Below are 23,821 nucleotides of genomic sequence, written 5' to 3' on the forward strand. Positions count from 1 at the left end.
GAAATCACAGTTGGTTAAGCACATTACAGAAGGTCATTGTTCTTACAAATAAAAAATAGAAGATAGAATTATCCAAAATAGTTGAAGAAAGATCTCTGGATATCTTTTTCAGATGGAAGTACATTTTTACAAAACAGTGTTTGAGAAATTGGCATCTGTCAGTCATCCATATCAGTCTAATCAAAGAGAGTTAATTCTGGTTAAGAGTTCAGACATGTTTGAAACACTGATATTTAGCTTGTTTGGGTTTATGTCAGATGAAAAGATTTTACACTCCAAGAGGTTTGGCTGTAGCTTGACTCTGGACTTGTTTACTGCAGAGAACAGGGTGTGACTTTAGGGCAAGTTGTAGGAAACAAGAAAAAAGGGTGTGAGCTTTTTGTTGAAATGGTATTGTAATCCTCACAGGACAGGGAGAAAACAAAGAAGACTGGGATACAGAGCTATAGAGTTGGATCAGACTATGACTATTAAATGCAGACCTCTGAGTCACAGAGAGGGTAAGTAATTTGCCCAAAGCCACAGAGGAAGTATGTTGCAAGTCAAAGGTTTGAAAATTGGTGCTCGGATTCTCAGTTACTCTTCCTTTACTGGAATAATCAGTGAACATTGCAGCTGAACAACACCATGTCTTTTCTCTCACTCACTGTCTTTATTACTCTTTTTCTATATTTTGGGGGGTTTATTTTGGTTTATTTTCTTATGTGACATTGCAAAAAAAAAAAAAAAATTCAGGAAGGCAGTAGCTGGTATATTTTTACTGACATGCCACAGTTTCTGGACCCCTATTTGTATGTTATGTATTCTACATTCTGCACCACTAGAATAATGATTTGTGACTGAGTGTATAGCCAAGGGCCTGTCCTAATTTGCATTGTTAAAATTTTAACTAATACAATAATATCCCTGCAGGTAATCTATTTGCTGAAGCAGTGTCATGTAAATTAGAATTGTGAGTAGATGATTGTAAATGATTAAGTTAGCATGTCTTAAGAAGTTACCACCCTTGAGCTGAGAGGCAGTAACTGATTGTTGCATGCGTCTATCTCATGACAGGTAAACTCTGGCTAATATAATGCTAATTTAAGTCCCTATGTAGCGCATGATTGTCTGACCATACCTCACAACCTACTATTTTAAATGCCTAGTTTATTCTATTTTGTTCACAATGAAGTCAGAAGTTGCTTACAAGCTATCTAAAACTCTGATTCATCTGACAGTGTCAATACAAGGTCATACACTTGGCACTCAGATGTTTCAGAAAATGAATTTTGTTCAGGGATGTGTGTATGGCACTGGAGGCTGCTGCTGGTTTTAGATTCTGTTTCCAGTGCAGGTGCGTGGCAGCACACCAGCCGGCATGGTTGCTCTGGCATAGGCATTGAACACTCTGTCCTTGGGGACAGTGTGGCCTTTGTACCCTCTCTACTGCCTTTGAGTTTTCTGTGTTTACTGAAGTAAACAGTGTTAGATGTTGACATCTTTATATTCGGTAATTAACATGATAAAATAAATGGGGAAGCAACCAAAGGACAGTGGAATTTTCTTGGAAATCTCAGAAGTGTTGCTATTCCCTACTAAATGGCTCTATATACATATAAGGTTGGCACATTCTACAAGGAAATCAAGGCATGAGCCAGGATGCTCGCTTAAGATTCCTTTGTCCAATGTAAGTCACTTAGATTGACACAGGCACAGTGTTCTCTTGAATATCAGTAGAGCTCTGCATAGCTACAGAGTTACCCTCAGAAGAAACAGATTTTCAGAATGGGACCATAAACAGGCGTGTGCTGTTGGGGGATCTTTTGGGACAAGACACTCTTCCAGACTACAGAGTGCAGGCTGATAGTTGGGAAGTGCTCAGGTCCTACAGTGAGTGCTGCCAAAGTAGGGCTCCAGCTAGACTTTAAAAACCTAGACAGAGATTGTATCTGGTGTATTTTTAGAAAATAATTATGCACATTCTTTTGAATATTTAAAATGATGGTGAAAACTGTATCATTCATCAGGCATGTTGGTTTAAAAAAACCAAGGGATGCTGTTAGAGCCTGAGAACAGAGACATCATATCTTTGTGAGAGATTCACAGATGCTTGATTTCATTCATCCACCTACGCAGTCTGAGATAAGCATAAGAAAATTGTTCTACTTCAAGAAGGAAAGTTAACTGGTTTGAAAAAGCTGTCTCGGAGGTCAAGGGCTTCTGTGATAAATCATGTACATTTTTATTTGATTAATTTGATGATGTTTCTTAAAGTCCATATAAAAGTTGGTTGGTTTTATGTTTTAATGTTCTTGGAGCAGAGAATTCACATTTTGACAAATGTAGTGCTGTACATTAAAAAAGGATGCTAACATGAAACTGCTGTCATAATCAATTAACGTTCTTGTTGCCATTTTCTTTCTTGTGATATTTAATTCATTCTAACCTTAACAGATTCCTGTCAAAAAGAAATGAGAGTGAATCTCAGACGAAAAGAATTCAGCAAATTAGTTGGGCCTAGGTAGAATATTTAACTTTACAAAGAAAGCAACCAACTTCCTCCCTAATGATGTTACATTTCCGTCACTATCTGAATGGATCCTTCACTGTTACAAATTGTAGCAGTACGATGTGAAATCTGCTTGAACTGTTCTGATATGTATAGCTGAGGCACTGGTCCAGTACTGCAAGCACCTACTGGGTCTCAGAAGTTGGATGGTCCTAATCATTACAAGCACAGCTACATTAATGCAGGGGTCTTCCCGTTATTAGTGCAGTTGCTAAATCAGATTAGTCCAATAGTATGATATGCAGTCCTGTTTAGTAACGCTGTTAGAAACATTTATTGTATTTTTATGATAATGTCTTCATTTATAATGTTGGATGTGCTTTGTAGTGATGTAGCTGGTTGTGCTCCAAATGCCTAACTCATGTCAACTTAGAATGAGACTTCATTCTAAAAATTTTCTTACAAATAGGAAATTCCTGGAAAAAATTTCAGAAAACTCCCCAAACCTCATACAGGTTATTGCTCAAGTTAAATGTGTTCTCCAGTATAAGAGCAACAATTGTATGACTGGCATTTCTATAAAATACTTGGATTCTGCAACACAGCATTTCCTGACAAACCATCGGTTGAATGTACTTTACAGATTAACCTTAAAGTGTTCAATGTCAAACCCATTTTCTCCTTCCCATGGAGGATATTCTCCTTTGATTTGTCTAAGCTACAGCTGCTTTCGCTTATAATCTCCAGAAGAGATATTGTGTGGGTAAAACATAAGGTCAAGCACCCTGTGCCATCTAACTCAAACCGCTATACTTCTGGTAAAATCTTACTTGCTTGAGAGGGAAGTTTCTGGTCTGCTACTGTAAATGCTTTTGCACTCTTTTAAATTCATAGCATCTACAGAGTTGTTTTCAACTATGTCTTGCATAAAGACTGAGGGAGAGTTCCTGAAAGCAGCGTGAATCATGCAAGAATTTGTGGTTTTCTTTTACTTGGTGTTGTTATTGAAGCTTACGGACCATATCTAGAAGGGAAAACTCATATTTCCAGTGAGACTATGATTTGTGTGCTGCACAATGCAATGTGACTGTACAAGAATTGCCTTATTTTCTTGAAAAAGCCTTATACTTTTGGCGTTATTCACAGAAGACTACATAGCATGCTTTGACAGCAGTATGCACATGTGTAGAAGCACCTACGAAGGTTTCAGAGCACCAGAAATTTGTTGAAAATATTTTTGAGATCTGATGTAAAATTAGGCAAATCAGTGTATGATCTGAAACTAAAGTAGACCATGTAATTTTCTCATATTTTTTGGAAGTTGCATATGGATCTGAATTAAGAATCTCTAGTTGGGGCCTACTATGAAACAACCCATGGAAATAAGCTACCATTCATCCCAACCTGCTCCTCCTAAATTGGCAAGTAACACAGATTTTATTGTGCACTTTCAGTGACTCAAAGAAAAACAGTTCATGTTATTTGTCACTGCAAATGAATAGCAGTGAATGTTTCCTACATACATTATTTTCCCACATGTATTATATTCCTACATACATTGATATATGCCCTCCATGTATTAGTTCTTTCAGTTTCCAGACTAAAAAATACTTTCTTTTCTTCTAAAGTTCATTAAAGATAACTAGAAGCCAGAAACTGCACATGCTTTCAATATACAGAGAAGACTGTAATTTTGGAAAATACACAGTTGATGACGAGGTGTTTTTCTTCTGTCACAGCAAAAGTTTGACTATTGAGGGCTATTTCCTCATGGAAGAAGGAGCAAGACAGCCTTTTAGAACTTGTCACATTTGCTTCTTTCAGTGAAAAAAAGTAATTTAAATTATTCCAGAATCGCTGTGGTTTTCTTGTGACACCTGTTTTGGAGACATCTGTTTACACACTAGTTTTCTACTAAACACACTTTCTGCAGTATTTTCCTGGGAGTATTCCTCCATCATGGAGGGTGGGGAGGAGGAATGGAAAGTATTTGGCAAAATTATGTTTCTGTTGTGATTATGTCTTAAGTACTGTAATCTTTTCATAACACTATTTTGCCATGACCGATTCACTGAAGAAAGCAAGTAATGTAAACTAGCAGTGGGTGGGCCAGGGGTAGGGGGTGGCAGGGCCTCCCCATGGCGGATGGCAGAGCAGGGCTGGGCAGTGAGGGCCCATCCTACCACCCAGCCGGGAGCAGCCAGGGGGCACCGGGGCAGCCCCACCCCTGGGTATCCCGCACCTCCCTGGGGATCGGGTCAGGCTCAGGCAAGGCTAGGCTGAGGCAAAGCTGTGGCCTTGGTGTTACATTCCACCTCTTCATGATTCAGTTCTGCATTTCCATTCTTCAGAGGGCTGTTATAATGCTTAACTAATTAATGTCTATACATGGTTTGATGTCCTTGAGCTAATAGAAAAATAAAGCTACAGATATACATAAAAATAATAGTACTTCAGTCCTGCTGTACTCCTGTTTCAACCTGTAGTCACTCTGTAATGGCAGTTAACAAGGCCCGGCTCAGCGGGCGAAGGCTGGGCAGGGCTGAGGGAGCTGGCCTTGCTGCAGTGACAGGGATTGATGGCCTCGGGGCAGCGGGCAGTGGGGAAGGCCTTGGGAGAGGCCTGCAGGGTCCTGACGGGAAGCTCTACCATATTTATGCTCTGACTGCTCCAGGGAGACCTCTGACAGCCTCAGGGTTTCCTGGTGACCCTCATGGCAAGGAGGGCCCTTCCCGGGAAGGCTCTGCTCTGGGTGCAGGTGCCTTTCTCAGCTCAATGAGAGACAGGAGTCGACTCAGAGCTTTTCAGCTCCCAGCATGTGTTTTGAGAACATGAACAGGGCACACAAAAAGCATATCAGCTGTGTTGGTTTTAGTATGAAATTTGGGGCCTGACAAGTGTAGTACTGGGTACCTTCCTTGGTGACTTCCTGCCTGACAGTCACCTGCATTGGAGGGTGTAGACATGGCAGCCCCCCCACTGCCACTGCTGGGCTGTGGGGCCCAGGCCAGTCAATTCCCACAGCGCACACCCCTTTGCCATCAGCGCTGCAGGTGCTGAGAGGCAAAATCACCCCTGCCAAGGCAGGCTGCAGGGTTGGGATGGTGAACGCCCTACAGCAAGTGGACACAGTGGGCTGCGCAGCCTCTCTGTGCTAGTTTGGTTCCTCTTGTCCTCAGCTTTTCAGGGCTTTCCCTTCCTGATTCATGGCTGAGCTTTTAAAAGTGCTCTGGTGCCTTATAGATTTTGGCTGCTGAGGAGATTTCTTTCCCTCCTCTTTGTGTTGCTCACTTTTTTGTTTTCTATATGATGGGTTCTTTCTGTAATGGCAGTTAATAGGCATGCAGTAATCTGCATAAATGGAGAAAGGTAAATGCAGACTGAAAATGTGCCAGAGAAGCGCATTGGAACTACTAGCCAATTTCACAGCATCATGCAGCCAAGACAGAAGACATGAAATAATACATGGCCCCTTAACTGGCGTAACATGACCAACACTGTGCCTGCAGCTGTACTGCAGCACGGCACCATCAACATGTGCCACAGGGAAATGTAAAGCCAGGAATCCCATTTTAGTTGCGGATTTTATGCTTCTGTTATTTTCCAAAGAACATTAAGGGTTTTTTTTCTTTTTAACTGTAAACTCTTTGGATACAGTCGAAGACTGTAAAAAAAAATTCCTTTGTATGCCAAACTACTGCTGGTGTGCTCTGTGGCCTTGGTGTTACATTCCACCTCTTTATGATTCAGTTCTGCATTTCCATTCTTCAGAGGACTGTTATAATGCTTAACTAATTAATGTCTATACATTGTTTGATGTCCTTGAGCAAATAGAAAAATGAAGCTACAGATATACGTACAAATAATAGTACTTCAGGCCTGCTGAACTCCAGTTTCAGCCTGTAATCACAAAACTGAATTGCCAAATTGAGAAGGAAAGAAGCAATGTAAAAAGCTGCAATGAGGCAAGGATCTCCAAAAGCATTATCTTTTTTTCCTCCCTGATGATGAAATGCTCCATTATTTTACTTCCTGAGTTTGAAGCATTATTATTTTTTGATCCCAGTTCTTTTCGGAAAGTGTTTAAGTAGTTGTTATTCTAATAATGAGATAGTAATGGGAGAAGAAAAGAAAAATTTCTCCCCAAAATCATAATCTCAGGATGGTCTGTGAGGTAATTTCTGTGTGGGCTAAAAAATAAAGAATTAATATTTTCCAAGATTCATTGTTCCATTAATTAATCCTATCCTAGGGCAGGGCCTCTTTCAGCTTGTCTTTGGGATTGTGATTTACATTTACATCTATGCAGCAATGCAATCACAATAAGCTACAGCATTTTCAGTTTTTAAGTCAGCCAATGTGTCTGCAGGCTCAGGGGCTGTCGCAATTTTAGTACTTGAGTGTGAATTTCTACTACCTAGTTCATGGTTGTTTCACTGAGTTCAAAAATAGCAACAGCAAAAAAGAAAGATTTGAGCTGATTTTGAATGAATTTTGACAGATTTGTAATCTACTTTCAGGGATTCCAAAAGTAAAGACAGAAACTGCTTTTGTAGGGTAAATGATTTGTTGAAAATTATTTGCCTAGCTCTAATTAGGATAAACATTTTTACTCATGGAAATGAAGGGAACGTACAGGCTCAGATGTTAATTAATTCAAATATGTAGCATCTTTGTGAATAATGTTGAAACTGATAATACCCAAGTTCAATTATTGTACAGTTAGTCACTGCACAATACTTGGTTTGTAATACTGGGTACTTGGTTTGCAAAATGTGTGGCTTTATGGCTAAATTTCTGCCAAAGTCTGTATTGTTAAATAACATATCTTTTTTTTAGGCAAACACATGAAGTGGTGTGAGAGTGTGTTAAAGTCATCCACACAGATCTGGCAGAGAGAAGTCTGAGTAAATATCAGTGAGCTTTATTTTGCAGTCATCTCTTTGTATGTGTTGGAGCAGATTTGTCAGATTTGTATAAATAGGACTTTTTAAATAACAGCTTTTATGTAGAAGTTCAATCATTATTTTTGTTTTGACAAAAATATCCCTGCTTCTATCTCCCCACATGCCAGTACTAATGCAGCTCTTCTAAAGCCCAGTCAGCTTTCCTGCCCTTTGCTGTTGTAGCCCAGCCTCATGGAATTATTGTGGTACAAACAGATCATCCTTTAGTCATCAAGACTGAGTGTGCTTCACTTGGTTTCTCACTTTAACATCTTTCCTCTGGTAAAAGACGTCTGCATTAATTTCATTAAGTATTGTCAGGTATTACTTAGTAGCATGTTTACCACTAAGCAACATGTAAAAAAGCCACCCCAGTTGCTACTCTCATGTTCCCAACTCATGCACAGGTCCTGGGGCTGTCACTGACTCTTCTGCTTTGGGAATGCTCCCAGTGGCCAGATTCTGCATGAAAATCATGTCTATTCAATTTAAAAAAATATATTTAAGTTAAAATTACCTTTTTTACAGTAGTCACATTGCAGGTTCTTTACACATAGTAAGACACAACTAATTATAACTAGAATAGCATTACCTAAGTGAATGGATGAACCATTCATGGGGCGTGGGTTACAGGGTGGCTTACTGAAGCAGGTAAGAAAGGGCAGCAGTAACCTGTGAGCCACCCTTCTGAGGTTAGTGAGAAACCACAGCTGAAAACAAAACTTGTCTGTAAGTGCTTGCATAAGCAAGGCCTCTTTCTCAAATGAACAAAGGCAGAAGATGTCTTTCTCCATCTTCAGATGTCTGACTAGTTTGTGCAAAGTTAGGTGACAAAGTTTTTACTTGTAAGGCAGCAGAAGAGAATAATTTTTCAGTCAAGTTATCAGAACTTGTTCATTCAGTCATTCCTAAAATACAAGAATTGAAAGTGAAGTCTCTCTGTGTAGGTGCTGACCAGGTGAGACGGTGTCAGTGTATGGACCCTGGTATTTATGCAGCCCCCTTTGCAAGGTAAGGTGTATGATTTATGTAACCTCAGTTGTCCCACAGATAAATATGTCCTTAGTTAAAAAGAGGCAGTTTTTGCGAATTGGTGAGCATAAACTTGGAGTCAGGGACTCTGAGATCCACAGGGAGGTGAAGCTTCAGCTTCTTGAGGCTGAATTCATCCCTGCATTTGCATGCAGAGGCAAAAACTGCTGCTGGCTGTCATTTGCTGCACTGGCACCTGTGAGAGGCACGCCAGCAGGTGCTTACAGGCAAGTACGGTGTCGGAGCTGGATTGCTGCTTAGAACTGCTGAGTGAATTAAGATGCATAATAATTTTAAAACAAAACTGTATCTTTACCAATATTCTATTGAGGCCTGCATATTGTAACACCTTTGAGCAACAGGTAGTGGAAGTCTCTACTCAGCACTTGTCAGGCCACACCTGGAGTGCTGTGTACAGTTCTGGTCCCCGCTATACAAAAAGGATGTGGACAGGCTGGAAGGGGTCCAGAGAAGGGCCACCAAGATGATCAAGGGACTGGGAAGCTGCCATACGAGGATAGGCTGGGAGAGCTGGGTTTGTTCAGCCTTGAGAAAAGGAGGCTTAGAGGGAATCTCATCACTATGTACTGATACTTAAGGGGTAGTAACAAAGAAGATGGAGACTCGCTTTTTACATGGAGTCACATGGAGAGGACAAGGGGGAACGGACACAAGTTGCTCTTGGGGGCATTCCAATGGGACGAGAGGCAGATTTTTCACAGTGAGAACAGTCAGCCATAGGAATAATCTCCCAGGGAAGTGGTTGACTTGGCCACATTGGACACTTTCAAGAGTCGTCTGGACAGGGTGCTGGGCCATCTTGTCTAGACTGTGCTCTTCCCAGAAAGGTTGGACTAGATGATCCCTGAGGTCCCTTCCAGCCTGTGATTCTGTGATTCTGTGAAATTAAACACCGTTGGTTTTGACTGGTATTTTGCCAGGTCCTCTCATACTTTTTCCACAACCAAACTGTTAATAAATGCTCATTAAGAAGCAAGTTATCTGTTTTAACTTGATTTTTGAATACATTCTCTCTTTTATTTCTCCTTAGTTAATTCAGTCATTTTATAGTTTTTGTTACTTTTCCTTCTGCTTCTTATTTTATTTGTTAAAAATCACAGAGATGTAACTGGATGGTTGACAAAGTAGTTTGGAGAAACAGATTTAGAAGTCTAAATTTTGTCCTAAGGGATAATTTTCACGTATTTGGTTTTAGTATCTTACACAAACAGAATGATTGGTTTAAACTACCCAGCAAGTGGTAATAGCTCAATAGACTGTTTGATGCAGTGCTATCATAGTGAGTATAAAATGTCAAAAGAGTAATAACAGTGAAGTTCAAGAGAAGTAGGCACTTCATTTGTGTCTACGAGGACCCTTGCCAAAGAAAAAGGGCACCTGTTTCAGCTTCACTGAGGATGCGATGTTACTGACTGTCTATGGGAAAACACTTGGACTCAGTCTGGAAAGACTAGTCACAAAGGCTAGATCATGATTCAAACTTTCAAAACGTTTTGCATCTTCATTAAGATGAACTCAATATTAAAAAAAAAAAAAAAGAGTGGGAGTATTTGGTATTTGAAAGCTTGATATTTGAAATTCTTGTTAGATGAACTAAAGCTTACAATTTTATAATTTCACGTAGATGATTTATATTTAAGATTAATGGCCGAGAGTAGCACAGCATGTGAAATACTTTAAAAATACATTTTAATTGTAATATAAACAGGAATTAATGGAACAAATTAGTCTTTTCTGTCATAACGTGTAAAATAGAGAATTATTTCCACATACGTTGGTGAAAAAGGGTATGAATTTACTTTGTTCTCATATGGCTTTCATAACAAGAACTAACAATGAAACCTTACCTAGTGTGATTTTGTAATTTTTGTTTTAAATTCTTATAGTATCATGAATGGATCCTTAGGGTGAAACATCTTGGGTTTAGGAATTACTTTATAGTTTTACCTCATGATATTCATGAAAAGATAATGATTTAAAGTTAAAATTTTCATAGGCAGGCAAATCAGATGTGAGACAAGTACTAGGTGAAAGGAAAATGTGCTCTTAAGTAATCGTAGACAGAATATTGAATTTTGAACATCTTCATTCGTCAAGGAAGAATGTATTTTGGCATGTAGGTTTTTGGCATTATGCTTGGGTAAAAACAGTATGAACATAAGGAGGAGCTGGTGTCAAAATGCAAACTGTGAGGAGAAATGCAACAGTAAATTTTAATAACCTCATGCCTTGTGGTCCTATTTTTCCAATCCAGTTTTGCACTTTCTTTAGTTCTGTGATGTTTTTAAGAGAGCTTTGAGGTATAAACTTAGAGTTTTCATTGGAGGTGGAGTTGAGGAATTTGCTAGGATCCACTAGTATCGTTGTAACCAAAAATTAGTATGTTCTTTCCTGTCATCTTGGGTTTTGTCAGGTGTAATAGAAATGCCAGCTGCTCCTTGCTGCTTGCTGAAATCACTGTTTATCTAGCTGGTTTTCTTGTCTTGGGTATATGTAAAGATCTGGTTTGCACAAAATGAAAACAAGAGCTCAAAGTAAGGAGCATGAAAACTGTGGATAAAGATTTGCTGAGGGTGAATCTGCATATCAGAAAAAATAACATGAAGCACTAGAAGAGTGTTGTGAGTTAGAGGGGTATTTTGTGAGTCTGTAGTTAGTTTTGTAAAGCCAGCACAGACATCTCAGCCATCTTTCTTGCTTGAAATATATAGCACAACACCATTGTAATTTTCTCAGACTGTAGTGAATTTGGGGTCTTTAAAATGTAGAGATCATGTCTGTTCTTAAAGTTTCTGAAATCATGAAGCTGGATTATGAAAACAATTGAATTGCCTTAAAAATGGTAAGATGAAGAAAATGAAATTAAAGCATATTGGTATACATCAGCTTTCCAGGGTATGCTATTGATATTTATTTTCCTGGTCTTGCGTGTATGAGGAAAGTTGACACAACCTTTCCTAGACAGAAATTTTGATACTTGTTGGTAGGCAAAGGTGTCACTTTCACATTAAAGAGTTATGCCAGCTACTTTGTAAATGGCAGTATATCATTTGAATGCTGGGAAAACCAGACATTTTTGATAAATGCAAAGTTTCAGTGCCTTTCAAGCTATCTCAAGCTAGGAAAAAAAAAAAAGTGAAACAAAATGGCATGTTATTTTTTAAAATATTTGCTCAGCTTTCAAGTTTGACTAGTCAGGCTATTTAATTATATGACATCTACAGTTTGTTTTCTTTTTTTTAAACTTCTGTCTTTTTATTTTGTATTTAATGTGAACTTGAGGAGTTTGTGGTGAAAAACTTAGGTTAAGAATTAAACAACCCAAAGTTTGCAGATGTTTAATGACCAGGATTTGTTTTGTCTGAAATGTACAGAATTTTAAATGCATGGAGTTAGATTTCAGTGCTCACAGAAATTTTACTTCTAGTTCAACTTGTGAACTTTCTTCCTACCTAATTGTTGTTTTGCATAACTCATCTGATGTCATGAAGTCACTGCAAATTTACATTAATATAAGTGCAAATTTTGTGCTCTTATTTGTGTTACAAGCTTCAAAAAACACATGGAGTCTAAACAAGGACAAATGAACAGGGAGTGGATCATTTTGTTTAGAGTTTATTTGTATAAAACTATGTATCAATTAATACTTGCTAAAGTCATGTTTCTGAGAAGTTGACAGATTCTATTCCTGGCTGTTAGATTTAGTTTGTCTCATACAGGTGGGGAAAATCCTGTTCATCACTGAAATGCTTTTACAAGGTTTCTTTGCTAGTGAGTTTGTGGAAGGGCAAAGGTGAAGGAGTGAGGAGAAAATTCTTTCACTAATGCAGGTATTTCCTGTAGACAGCAATTACATACAGGTCTGTGAACTTTAGTTAGCTACCCACAAGCATTTGAACTGTGAGTTCAATGTAGTGTTTGTCTAGCCTTCCTTTATTTCTGTATTTCCAAGATATCTGGTAAAGACTTTTCAAAATTAAATACTTTCTCTTTTCTTTATGAGTGAAATATCAAATAATGCAATTATTTGACCATTTTCTCACCAATTTGCAGTGTGTATACCATAATGGAGTTTGTTAAGTGGGAAGCACACATAGGAGTTCGGCTTTTTCCTGACTTTTTCTGCAAGCTGTTATTAAAATCTACTCTATATGTAGCTATTTTACAGTTCTTTTGTCAACTCATTGTCTGATATCACATTGACTGAGTTCTCTCTTTGAGCCTAATTTATGAGTAAATTATTTTATTTTCTTTATGCTGTGGCTCTTACTGAAATAAAAGGGTAGCTTAACACTGCCTTTGAGTATTGTGGGTTTTCTCCTAACTAGGAATAGAATATAGTAATGATACAGAAAATCTGTCTAATGGCTTCTACTGATCTAGTACAATAAAGAAAAATGCTGTTTCAAAGGAAAATCTATTCAGTTGTAGGTAGAGAAATATACTGGGGGGTTTTATCTGTTCTATTGAAGTAATGGCACTTCTGCTAAGGAAACCTGATGGATGGAATGGTGACTTTCTCTTTACCAGTTTCTGGGGTACAGGCTTTGTGGGTGCTGTAAGCCTTGTTCTCATGTAACCATGCAAAATATATCTGTGGTTCCTTCTCTTGGGGAAACAAAACAGTTATTTTCTACTAGTACTTTCAAAAGTCACAAAGCAATCCAGATAAAATATGAAAGGGAGGTTTCTCTTATGCGGTACCAGCTATCCAGGCATTTCTGAATGGAGCATGTTGTAGCATCCAGAGCCTCTTCAAGCAAAATCCCCCACCCCAGCCTGCCAATAGGAAATGCAGCTCTGAGATGCTCTGGGTTAGACCCTGGGTGCCAGATGTGGATCCAAAGGAGTAGAGCAGGATTTTTTTTTATTTTCCTGACTTAGCTCTCTTTCACCTCCCGATATGGTCAAATATAGTGGACAATGCTGGCAAATTATTTTTGATATTGTTAGAGGTCATTGACTGACTGTGGTTCATCAAACAGGATTGTCCAAGAATGTCAGACTAGCATTATGGGAATGAGAAAATAAGTGGCATCAGCATGAAACCTATGCCTCAAAGTAACTCGAAGCGTATGTACTGTGTTGAGACTAAACATGTCCAATGTTATGGAATTCAAAAAATTAAATTATTTCAACTGTTTCCTGATCAAAGTAATGTTTGAAATAGCCAAAAAAAAAAAAAAAGAAGACATGTAGGAAAAAGAAAACAAAAGGTGGCTGGAAACCCTTTGGGTGTTGATTTTTCAGAGATACTAAGAATGCACATATCCTATGGAAATGCAGGAACTCCTTAAATACTGAGTACTTGAGTTTTACATGCCTTAAAATTACTGCTTTAGCTTGAATTTGTTCTATGCATCCCATCCCATCTTTACCTTAAATGTAATACTCTCCTATTTTGCCCTGAGAAGGAAAGGGAGTTTGACTTTTATTTTCTGCCTTATCGTATCCTGCTTTTTTCTGATATGGCCATATTCACCCTTCTGTGCCAGCGCACATGCTCACAGTGCAATCAGTTTTCCCTTTCAGTCACAAAGTGGTCTAGAACTGTCGTCTGGATTTAACCATTTCTTCAGTGCCTTTAATAGGCAGCTACCCTTTTTTTTCAGAAGTATTTTCAAAATCAAACCTTTTATTTATGTTTGTTTAAGTTTTTAAGATTTAAAAATACTAATTTTATGTTGTCACATTTTGGAAGAGATGGGGGTTTTTTTGCTACTTTTTTTGAAATTTCCTCCTCTTCAACATTCAAACATTGCAGAAATTTCCTGGTGGAAACATTTTTAAAGAAATTGTATGAAAAAAGTTTTCCTCCAATTTTTTTCTTCCCCGCTCATTTTCTGCTCCCCCAGTAGAAAAGGTATTGTTGGGCAATAGTTAAAGAGTGAAAAAGAGAAAAGGAAAGAGCAGCACTAAGCCCCACAGACCAAATCCAAAGACTTATGGTCAATGAACTTTGAGAAGTAAATATATTTGTAGGTCTAGTTCAACAAGCACCTCCAGAAGGAATAGCTGTTATATTGCGTCTCTGAGAACAAAGTCAGCAAACCCTGAAACATTTAGGCTAGGCTTAGACTAGGTCACTTAACTCAGGCTACCTAGCAGTAGGTAGGTAGGTGTGGTGTGAGGAAGTCTCCTGGGTAATGGAAGGAGGTGACAGATAGTAATTTCACCTGTGTTATTAGCTGAAGTTATACAAGATTAATTCATTAACGTTTTGCTTTTGCCTATGTAATTTTCATATCAGCAACCATAACTGAATCTCAACCCAATTTTTCATATTAAGTCCAACATTTATTTTTCGAATATACCATTACAAAGCAGATAAACAGCTATCTGTAACAAAATAGGCAAGAGAAATACAAAGTTGATTAACCACTCCTGGATGCCCATGAAGTTTGGTCTCATTCAATAAACAAGCAGTTTATTTTCAATAGGCGGGCATGCAGTGGCTATTGAAATCAAGTTAATAACTCTGCCCCATTTCACAGGAGTGGAGTTACCAGTAGGAAAATGAGGATGAAGGGAAGGATGTCATGCCTCTACTCCACTCCAATTAATAATGCCAGATGCTGCAAGCATACTGTAATACGATCCATTAGTGGCTTTGCAGGTCCCTCTCTCCAGTTCTGCTCCAGAAATAGGTGCATTTCAGTTCTGTTCCAAATAGGAGCAGGAATAATAATAATATTTGCAGAGCTGGGTAAAAGCTAGAATTTCACCAAACGAAACGTGAGACTTGCTGACTGTTGTCAGAGGAGAAATTTGTGAAAAGGTTAAGACAAAGTGCATAAAACTTTTAATGGGAGTTCTACAAAACTTCAGGATATTTTGTTTTACCCAAAAAGGGCAATATTTTTGCATGTTTCAGGCTTTATCTTTTCAAGTCTCTGATTTCTAACGACATCTTGCATGCTCTTAAAAAAAAAAAAACGTGCCCATAGCAAACATAACATTTGTCCTAGTAATGGTGGCTTTGAAATTCTTAATAATCAAATATATTTAGCTGCATAGCTAAATATTTTTATTTGAGAGATTGGGGAAGTATATGTGGGGTTAAGAAGAGAAGAGGTAATTTGCCATGACCTATTTTCATTCCATTCCAATCAAAATTGCACCACTTAGCTGAGTAGTAAAAAGGGATGCCTGAAGCACACTTGCATTAAATCATCTGTTAATGTCAAGCCAAATTTCTGGTCTACTGCTTTGTAGGTGGTGACAGCCCTCTGCCAGGATACCTGTGTTCTGCACACCCATCAGAAACTTTTATGTGCTAGGATAGCAAAAAAGGCCTGAAATATAGATAGTTGATGTGAAGAAAGATCTCCAAAGACATAAGGTGAAGAACGAAGAAAAGAGTTGGAAACACACCTTTGCTGTAGCTAGCTTTGAAGTAATGGTGGTCTCTAATTCAGCCAGAACATTGATGTTTTGGCACAAGAGATTAATAGGATGAATTGTTCTTGAAATATAACGAAATATTTGTGAATTCAGTCATGGTGTGAAAGAAATGTAACTTCTCCAAGTTTCATGGTATTGCAGCAAAATTTGGCTTTTGAGCAAGTGTCACAAACAGTTAACTACTTATCCCTAGTCTGAAAATCTAAATAAGATAAAGCTTTTCCAAAGCCATTCTAATATGTTTTGATTTCTGTCTGGAACAAAACACCAAAGAATAATTTTTTTTCTCAGTTTATTTTGATCCTTCTGATGTCTCTTTCATCTAGTTTTAGTTCTGTGGCTCCCATGGAAGCCAGTAGTTATGTCCCAAGTACAATACAACATAGAATTGGATTCAAAGTTCGTGATTAAGTAAAGCATGCAAGTGTGTATATAAAAGCCGCAAAGGTCTAGTTTGCAAATGTGCCTTGTAACAGGGCTCCTTTCAGCACAGTATCCTGGTAGCAGACACCGTCCCACCTTGTCCCATCTCCTCTCTCCTCCAGTACCCTGTCCAGTGGACAAAGCTGAGGTTTCAGAGCAAGAAGCTCGACCTGCACAGGAAGCCTGGGTTTCGCAGACTGTGGCCATGAGCAGCTGAGTGAAATACACTCAGAACAGGGGCTTGACAGGTCTGTCACTGCCATGGCATACTACGCATTTACAGTTCAGCACTGTTGCTGTGTTTAGCACTGTTGCTCTAGCGCTCCATGTGCCAAATGAAGTCATTAGCAGATTTGAACTCTGTCAACCATCTGTGCCTGGTGTCTGTTCATCCTCGAGTGGGAAAGAGCTATGAGTGCAGAGCTGTAGTGGGATGTAGTGGTGCTAGAACGTCTCTGGGGTATATCTTGGTCATTTGAATTAGTGTGTCCCTTGCATAGCATTTACTGCCCACCCCTTCCTCCTGGGTAATGTTTGAGTCTCTTGAGAAGCTGGTTAACATGAGAACTGGTTACAGCATCTTTTGTTAAATATTTGCCAATGGCCAGGAACACCCAGCCAGCTATGGTGTAAATGAGAAACTTAATAATCCATGAAGGTTTTTTTCACATCTTTAATTTACAGTACATTTGATTCATAAATTAGGGGAAAAAGTATTAGTTATGGCTTTCTTCCTGATGGTGGGTTAGAATATACCAGCTGTGACACACCATTTACAGGGATGGCTGGAGTCATTGTATGCCTAAACTGAAAATGGTATTGACCCTATCAGTGCAATATACCCTTTGGTAGTCCTTCTTGTGAGGCTTTCTTACATGTATTATAAGAGCTGCCTCACTGTGTTGCAGTAACATACAGGAACACGTGGAGACAGAATCATTGATTATTAGTCCTGGTGTTTGTAATTCGATCTGTGCAGCAAGTGTTAGCCAATAATGATTTGGTTTCTTTCCCTTCCTCCCTTATTGACATTTTTCATTGTCTTAGTGTCCGAAATTCCAAATCTGGAATGGCCTGCTATCAAGTCTGAGTCTGCTTTATTTGACCCAAATGCAAATCCATAGTATAAAGCAATATGAATGAGGTCTGAACTGAGACCAAATTCAGCTCAGTATGTTGCCAAACTGAAGCCTTCATACCCTGTGAAATGCAAACACCAAAACAAATCTTCATGGCTGTCCAGTAGACTGTGGGTCTGGCACAGACAGAGGTTGCTCAAACAGTAGCTCCAGATGTCTTGAGAACAGAGACCTCCTTACAAGGTAAATTTACAGAGTTTTCATATGTCACTCAGAGAGGAAATAAAATTTAACAGACTGCAGTAATTTTTGTTTTCTGATAAAGTGTGCCTGCGAATAATGATCAGTCGGTAAAGTTGGTTTATTCTCTGTGTGTTTACCAGTCTGGAAAGACCGTCTTCTACTTGGGTTACCTTACTGAGTACAGGATACCTCTCTAAAACATGTGCAGTCTCTCAAATAATTATTTTATTTCATTTAATCAGTTTATATAATATTGTTTGTTGTTTGAAATAACAGTTCCTTTTAAATAAACTTGCAGGATTTATTGCCATGGAGCTAACTCAAACACTGAGAATTGATTCTTCAAATTGTTAGTGAACTGTATGGCCAATCAGGCTATGATGATAAGCCCTGAGAACTCTAGGATATTCCAAAGTAAGTTTTGAATTGCAGAGGTTTAAAAAGTCTGTGACTCTCCCCTGAGAGTTTTCCCTCAGTTCTCATGCTGGGAGATGTGCTATTTCAGAGATTTTAGAAATGGCAAGGAGTTTGACTTTGTAACTTTGAAGTTCTGAAATATGTGGGCATTTTTTCCGTATTTGTGGGTTTAACAAACTCTGTGAGTACTCTGTTCTTTCTCTGTATGTGGTTATGCAGTTTTAGTGTTGCATAGATGGATAAAGAGGCATTTTTAGAGGAATGAGAAGGGACGAGCTGAACAACAGCACTAATTAAATAACAGAGATAAATGATTCTGTAGGAGTTAAAGGCTTTGTAAGGAAGAACCCATTTCTTGAAGTGCCAGATTGCCCAGAATTGTTTATTCTTTCTTATTTTAAAATCTGGGATCACACAGAATCAGAACCTGATTGTAGTATAAGGAATAAGGTGGGTCAGTTAAGGCAGAAAAAAGACAATGCAAGGTGGCCATGAAACCTGAAAGAAATACTGTGATACATGAGAAAGGCACTGTTTGTTTTGCCTTGGGTTTCTTTTTTTTTAGAAATAGAGTTAGTTAACTTCCAGTCCCAGTAGGTTTTGATCTGTAAATGATTGCCTCAGGAACAAGCAGCTTACCTGTGCTCTCCTGCAGCAGTATTAGACACTCCAGATTTAGCTGTTATTTGAGCTATGTCTGTGAATCCTGGGAAGCTAGGAAAATAGATTTTTCTTGTGTTCTGTAAAAGAAATGTCTCTTCCTTTTGTTTCTTGGGAGGTGTGGTCTATAACATCGACTCTTGTGGTGGACTTTTGGATTGAAATCTCAGAACTCCCCTTGGTAGGACTGATCTTTAACTTTTGAGATTTAAAAACCTCTTAAAAGTTTACATAAATAGGAAAGTAGAGGAAATTCAGTAGAGTTTTAAGGACTTTGTAACAAATCTAAAAGAAAACAAACAACCCCATCCTCAGTTGACATACTATGGAGATTTCATATTTGATACCTCTTACCAGCTGCTAACTCTCCATGAAGGATTGTCATTATATCAGAATTTCTCACACCATCAATGATGAGAGCTTCCCCCTACACACACCTTCTCAATTCCTCTCTCTCCACTTGCTGAGGACAGAAAGCTGCCATTAGAAAGGTTACTATCTGTGGTACACTTTATATGTGCATCACTGTTTTTCTCATTCCTGAGTTTAGAAGGGGGGAAGATTGTCCCCTAGGAGGTTAATCAAACCTCAGAGCACCTGAATCTTCTTATGACTCTGGTAGGATTGTGTGCAAAATCAGGTAGCTCAAAATTCATGGGACTGGTTAGAATTCTGCCAGTGTTTACTTACTTAAATACCTTTTTCGACCTGGACCTGTATACTTTGTATTCCCAGTCTCATATTTGAAATAGCAAATAATTAGAAATTAGATGGTATTTCACTACCTCACTTGGATAATGAGATGCAACTGCATACTGTGACAATTTCTACAACAGCAAACTACTCTTGAAAGAAACTCTTGATGTCTGAATCTCAGAGTATCTATTCATCTCATGTTTTTCTTCACATATATCCTGGTACAAAAAGCTAAAGCATTTTTATAAAAAGGAAAAAGTAATACTACTGCTACTTCTGTGTGTAAAACTTTTCACATAATACATACTTTTAATAGAAAATGATGTAACAGTCTCTGTAACTCTACAATGATCAAAATTCAATATAGTTAATATAAACAGTTTTATGGTAATAATAGGAGATTTGCAAGGAAGAGGGATTCATTTAGTTCTAAGAGATGTTTGACCTCTGCTACTTCATAATCTATTAGAGAGAGCTAAGGTCCACTTCAGCAGGCTTGCTTTCTCTTTTACCTGGAAGGCATTATTTTTTCAATAAATACCAAAATCAAGTCAATATTTTTAGAACCAGGATAATTGCTACTTTAAATGGACTAATCTTTGCTCAGAAGTTGTCTGACACTTTATATCCAATGCCAGCAGGAAAGAAATAATTAAGATGTATGCTTTTGTTAATTGATCAGGAACATTTGAATGGGTTACATAAATAATAGACTAATCAAAGTATTGTCTAACCATTTAAAAAAACACATGCCCTACTGCATGTACATTTATTTAAATTAACATTGCTGTCAGAATTTATGAGAAATTTTGAAAGAGGATTTCATTTTCACCCTATGGTTAATGGTCTCATAAATAATAATTTGTCAATTTATAGGATAAGTTATACTGTTAAATTGTTCAGCGTACCTTTTTAAAATAGAGGTGTGCATTTACTGTTCTGGGCAATTACTTTACGGATAAAACTGCAAATTTCAAGTCTCATTTTCATGTCTGCCAAATCCTACTCTAACTCATTTTCTGTTCTAACGAGAATTAATGATATTAATAATCTAATGTTATGCAGAAGAGACCTGGGACTTTTCTTGTATATGCAGTATCATGCAGTGTTTTTCTACATGTGATATTTTATTAGTATGTCATTGATAACTGACCAACAGATTATCTAAAAAATAAAAAAAGTACAAAACCAGCTGTTCCAAAAAGAATCAGATACTTTAAAAATACCTTAGGAATTGGGTACTGGTTCTTGTTTAAGACCATGAAAATGATACTTGCTAATCATTTACAAAGTCCTGGTCTATCCTGAACACCAAGTCTAATAGTTTAGGATAGGGCTATATCTACTTGCAAGCAACTTCCATTCTTCTCCTATCTTTCTAAATCCACTTTAGCTTTGTATGATCGCATGAGGGAAGAATACACTATCAAGCTGAATATTTGAGATTAAATGAAAGGTTATATTTCTCTTGAATGGCAATTTGAACATGCTTTTTTTGTGTGATCTCTTACATGCAAACCAAAATACCCATAATGTGAAAGATACTCTACTGCACAGTTTTTATATTTATTTATGCCCATATCAGGTTGCCATAGTCATGGCTACTATTTACTTCAGACTGCCCTGTATATATTGTTTGGGCTCCACTGGTACTCATTAAAAGCTGCTGTGACAGCCTGGCATCAACAGAGTTCCTGCATGGAAACAGCCGCTCTTTTCGTCAGCAGTCACTGTCATCTGTATGTTGTCTCTGGGTTAAGCTTTCCAGTCTCTGTGTAGGGTGGCATTTTTTCCCCCTCTGGACAGGAAAGTAGGGCCTCTGCATGTGTTTAACCCCACATTTTTGCAGGATACTAATACTTCTGCATTTAATTGACTGCAGTTTTACAGGAGAGTGTGTCCCAGATGTGATTGCTCTAAAATAAGAGAGTACCAGTGTTGGGCTTGAATGTTTCCCATCCAATTACCAATTGCCCCTTTCATTTTATTTTGAAAGTTTTTTCACTTGAGTATGGGGTTTCCAAATGAATCTAGTAATCCTGGATTTTTTCCCTTGTTTTTACAGGTGACCTGTAACTGTTTCACCATCAGTAATGGAGAGATGCAGGATGTTGGTGTTGGCTTGTATCCCAGGTACGGTGGACACTGTTTCATTCAGAGGCAAAATCTATGTTAGTTTTTTTTCCTAGGTAGCTGTAAGGGCCATCAAAGCAGCAGGTAACATGTCTAAATGAGAAACTGGGAAATGCAAATAAATTAAAAGAGAATAAAAAATATGATCAAGTTGAAAACATTCTTAGTAGTCCTGATTACAAAGTTACAACAGTTTAAATAAGATACATCTTTATATTTTATTTTTAGGGAGGTGGTAGTCTTTTCTAAGTAACTATAAATGCTGACATAAAAATGTGTGACTGGGACTAGTAAAGTGTTGCTTTAGAACACAGATATTTTGCAGCCGAGAGCCTTCTGAACTGGCAATTAAAAGAAAAAGATTGAACACATTTATTAGTAAATTACCGTAACTAAGAAACTAGTAAGGTGAAAAGATAAGCCCCTTGAGAGATGGATGTTAATATTTGAATTTCTTATTATTTCATATCTGTATTAGGTAAGAAGTACATACCAGGGAAGGTTTTGCCTTCATAGAATTAGCTACCTGCAATCATTATGTGGAAAATTAGTATGTATAGTTAAAAATTATACTTTGCATCTCAATTTTTTGTTAATGCATGGTTGAACTATGTCGCATATACCTCGCTGGGCCTGTCACTGTTGTTTCTTTTTCTACTAATGTCACATGTGTAAGATTTGACAAACGACACTTAATATCTTGTGGCCTGCCTTGTGGTAAAGATAAGGGAAAGGGGGTTAGGAGAACATGGGAATTAGTGTTATGAAAAGTACAGAACAGTCATGTGATTTTGTTGTGGAATGGAAACAAATCCTTCCACATACTTGAGAAAAATGGAACCTTAATTTGGAGCATTATTATTAGTGAATTGTTTTCTGTCAGTTGAAAAAAGCCCCTGACTGTGAGGAAGTGGCTGTCTATGTTCTGTGATAATGTACTGCCAAGGGATGCAAGTGACACTTTCCCAAGTCAGTTCAGAGCAGTTTGAGTTTTGGTGTAGCAAATCACTCTGAGCTGGGAGAATTGTGAACTTAAATCTGTGGTTCCCAAATCCTAGACGAATGCCCTTCCAGGTGAATTCATATGCTTCCAGATGAAACTGTCGTCAAACCCACTAGAGTTTCCATGAGATGGAACTTGATTAAAAGTTCTTGTTTAGTCTCATTAAGAGGTTTTATATTGTTGCATGGCTTGATAGCTTCAGCATCCCAATATATTTTAAAATAGATAAAATCCTGTGGTCCTTCTCTGCATCACCTTGCCAGCAGCTTTGGGAGTATGCCCAGTGATCTCACAATGAATGAAATGTATAACCTCTCCCAGTGTACATTGCTGGGTTCATGTGGAGATTAACTACAGATATTTTATTAGGCTAGACGGGATATCAAAAGAGTCAGGCTCCTGTTGATAGCTCCATTAAGACTCCAGAACTAAATAAACTTGGTTTGGTGCAGAGCTCTGAACCTCGGCTCTGAACCTCGGCAACATCCTCTTATTATGCCAACAACTGTTGGGATTTTGAGTTGCTGAAACAGGCAGACAAGGAAAGCAAATTAAGGCAGCCAGGAGCTGGATAAGCCAAAAATTCTTCTTCCAGCCTGATGATGCCAGAATTGTTCTTTTGATGGGTCGTTCCCATAGGGGAAGAACCATCAGCCCCACGTCTACTATGGGACTGATGTTGGCCTGGCAAAGTCAGTTGTTTCTCAGCTAATGAAACATGGGACTCAAAAGTGTATAGCGGGTGTTGATGTTCTTAACAGTCTCCTTCAAAAAAGAGAGCGAGGCGTCTCTGTGTCAGGAGATCCACCAGCATGTGTGTCTCTTGGAGGTGGCAGCAGCTCCCCAGTGATCTGTGCTGCTTCAGCTGTCACATGCCACAAGAACAGAGGCTGAACCAAAATATGCGTAAAAGAGAGGCAGTGGCTCTATCTCTTCTTTCAACTCTATACACCAAGTACTTTGGTTTTGGGACATTGTATACTCCATTTTCTGCCCGATATGAAATACAGATCAATTGCTGACCTCTCTGAGCTGCAGTTCCACTGATGGTCAGGGTAAGCGATAAGGTTAGCACCCTGAAACTGAGCAGAAGCAACGGAAATAAAACACAGTCCCAAGGTACTAACCTTTTGCTCTGAACTGTCCAGGCTGCCTTCCCCGCTTGCCTGCTTTGCCCTCTCCCCTGAGTCAGGCCTCTCAGAGTCACTGGGAGGCCATCACCTTGCTCCCGCCCTGAGTACACAGAAGGCAGAAACACATGAAGAGATCCAGG

The 23,821-nt window shown here is 38.4% G+C and overlaps 1 protein-coding gene across 5 annotated transcripts in view; it reads left to right on the plus strand.

The window, feature by feature from the left end:
• Positions 1 to 23,821, plus strand: part of SMYD3 (SET and MYND domain containing 3) — a 425,447-nt gene that overhangs the window by 318,146 nt on the left and 83,480 nt on the right. For all 5 annotated transcript variants that reach the window (XM_075089357.1, XM_075089355.1, XM_075089356.1 and 2 more), the window contains one exon: positions 21,478 to 21,545. In XM_075089357.1, the coding sequence (XP_074945458.1) occupies positions 21,478 to 21,545 (68 nt within the window). The remainder of the gene's footprint in view (positions 1 to 21,477; positions 21,546 to 23,821) is intronic.

This window comes from Phalacrocorax aristotelis, chromosome 3, assembly GCF_949628215.1.
Source record: "Phalacrocorax aristotelis chromosome 3, bGulAri2.1, whole genome shotgun sequence".
NCBI lineage: Eukaryota > Metazoa > Chordata > Aves > Suliformes > Phalacrocoracidae > Phalacrocorax > Phalacrocorax aristotelis.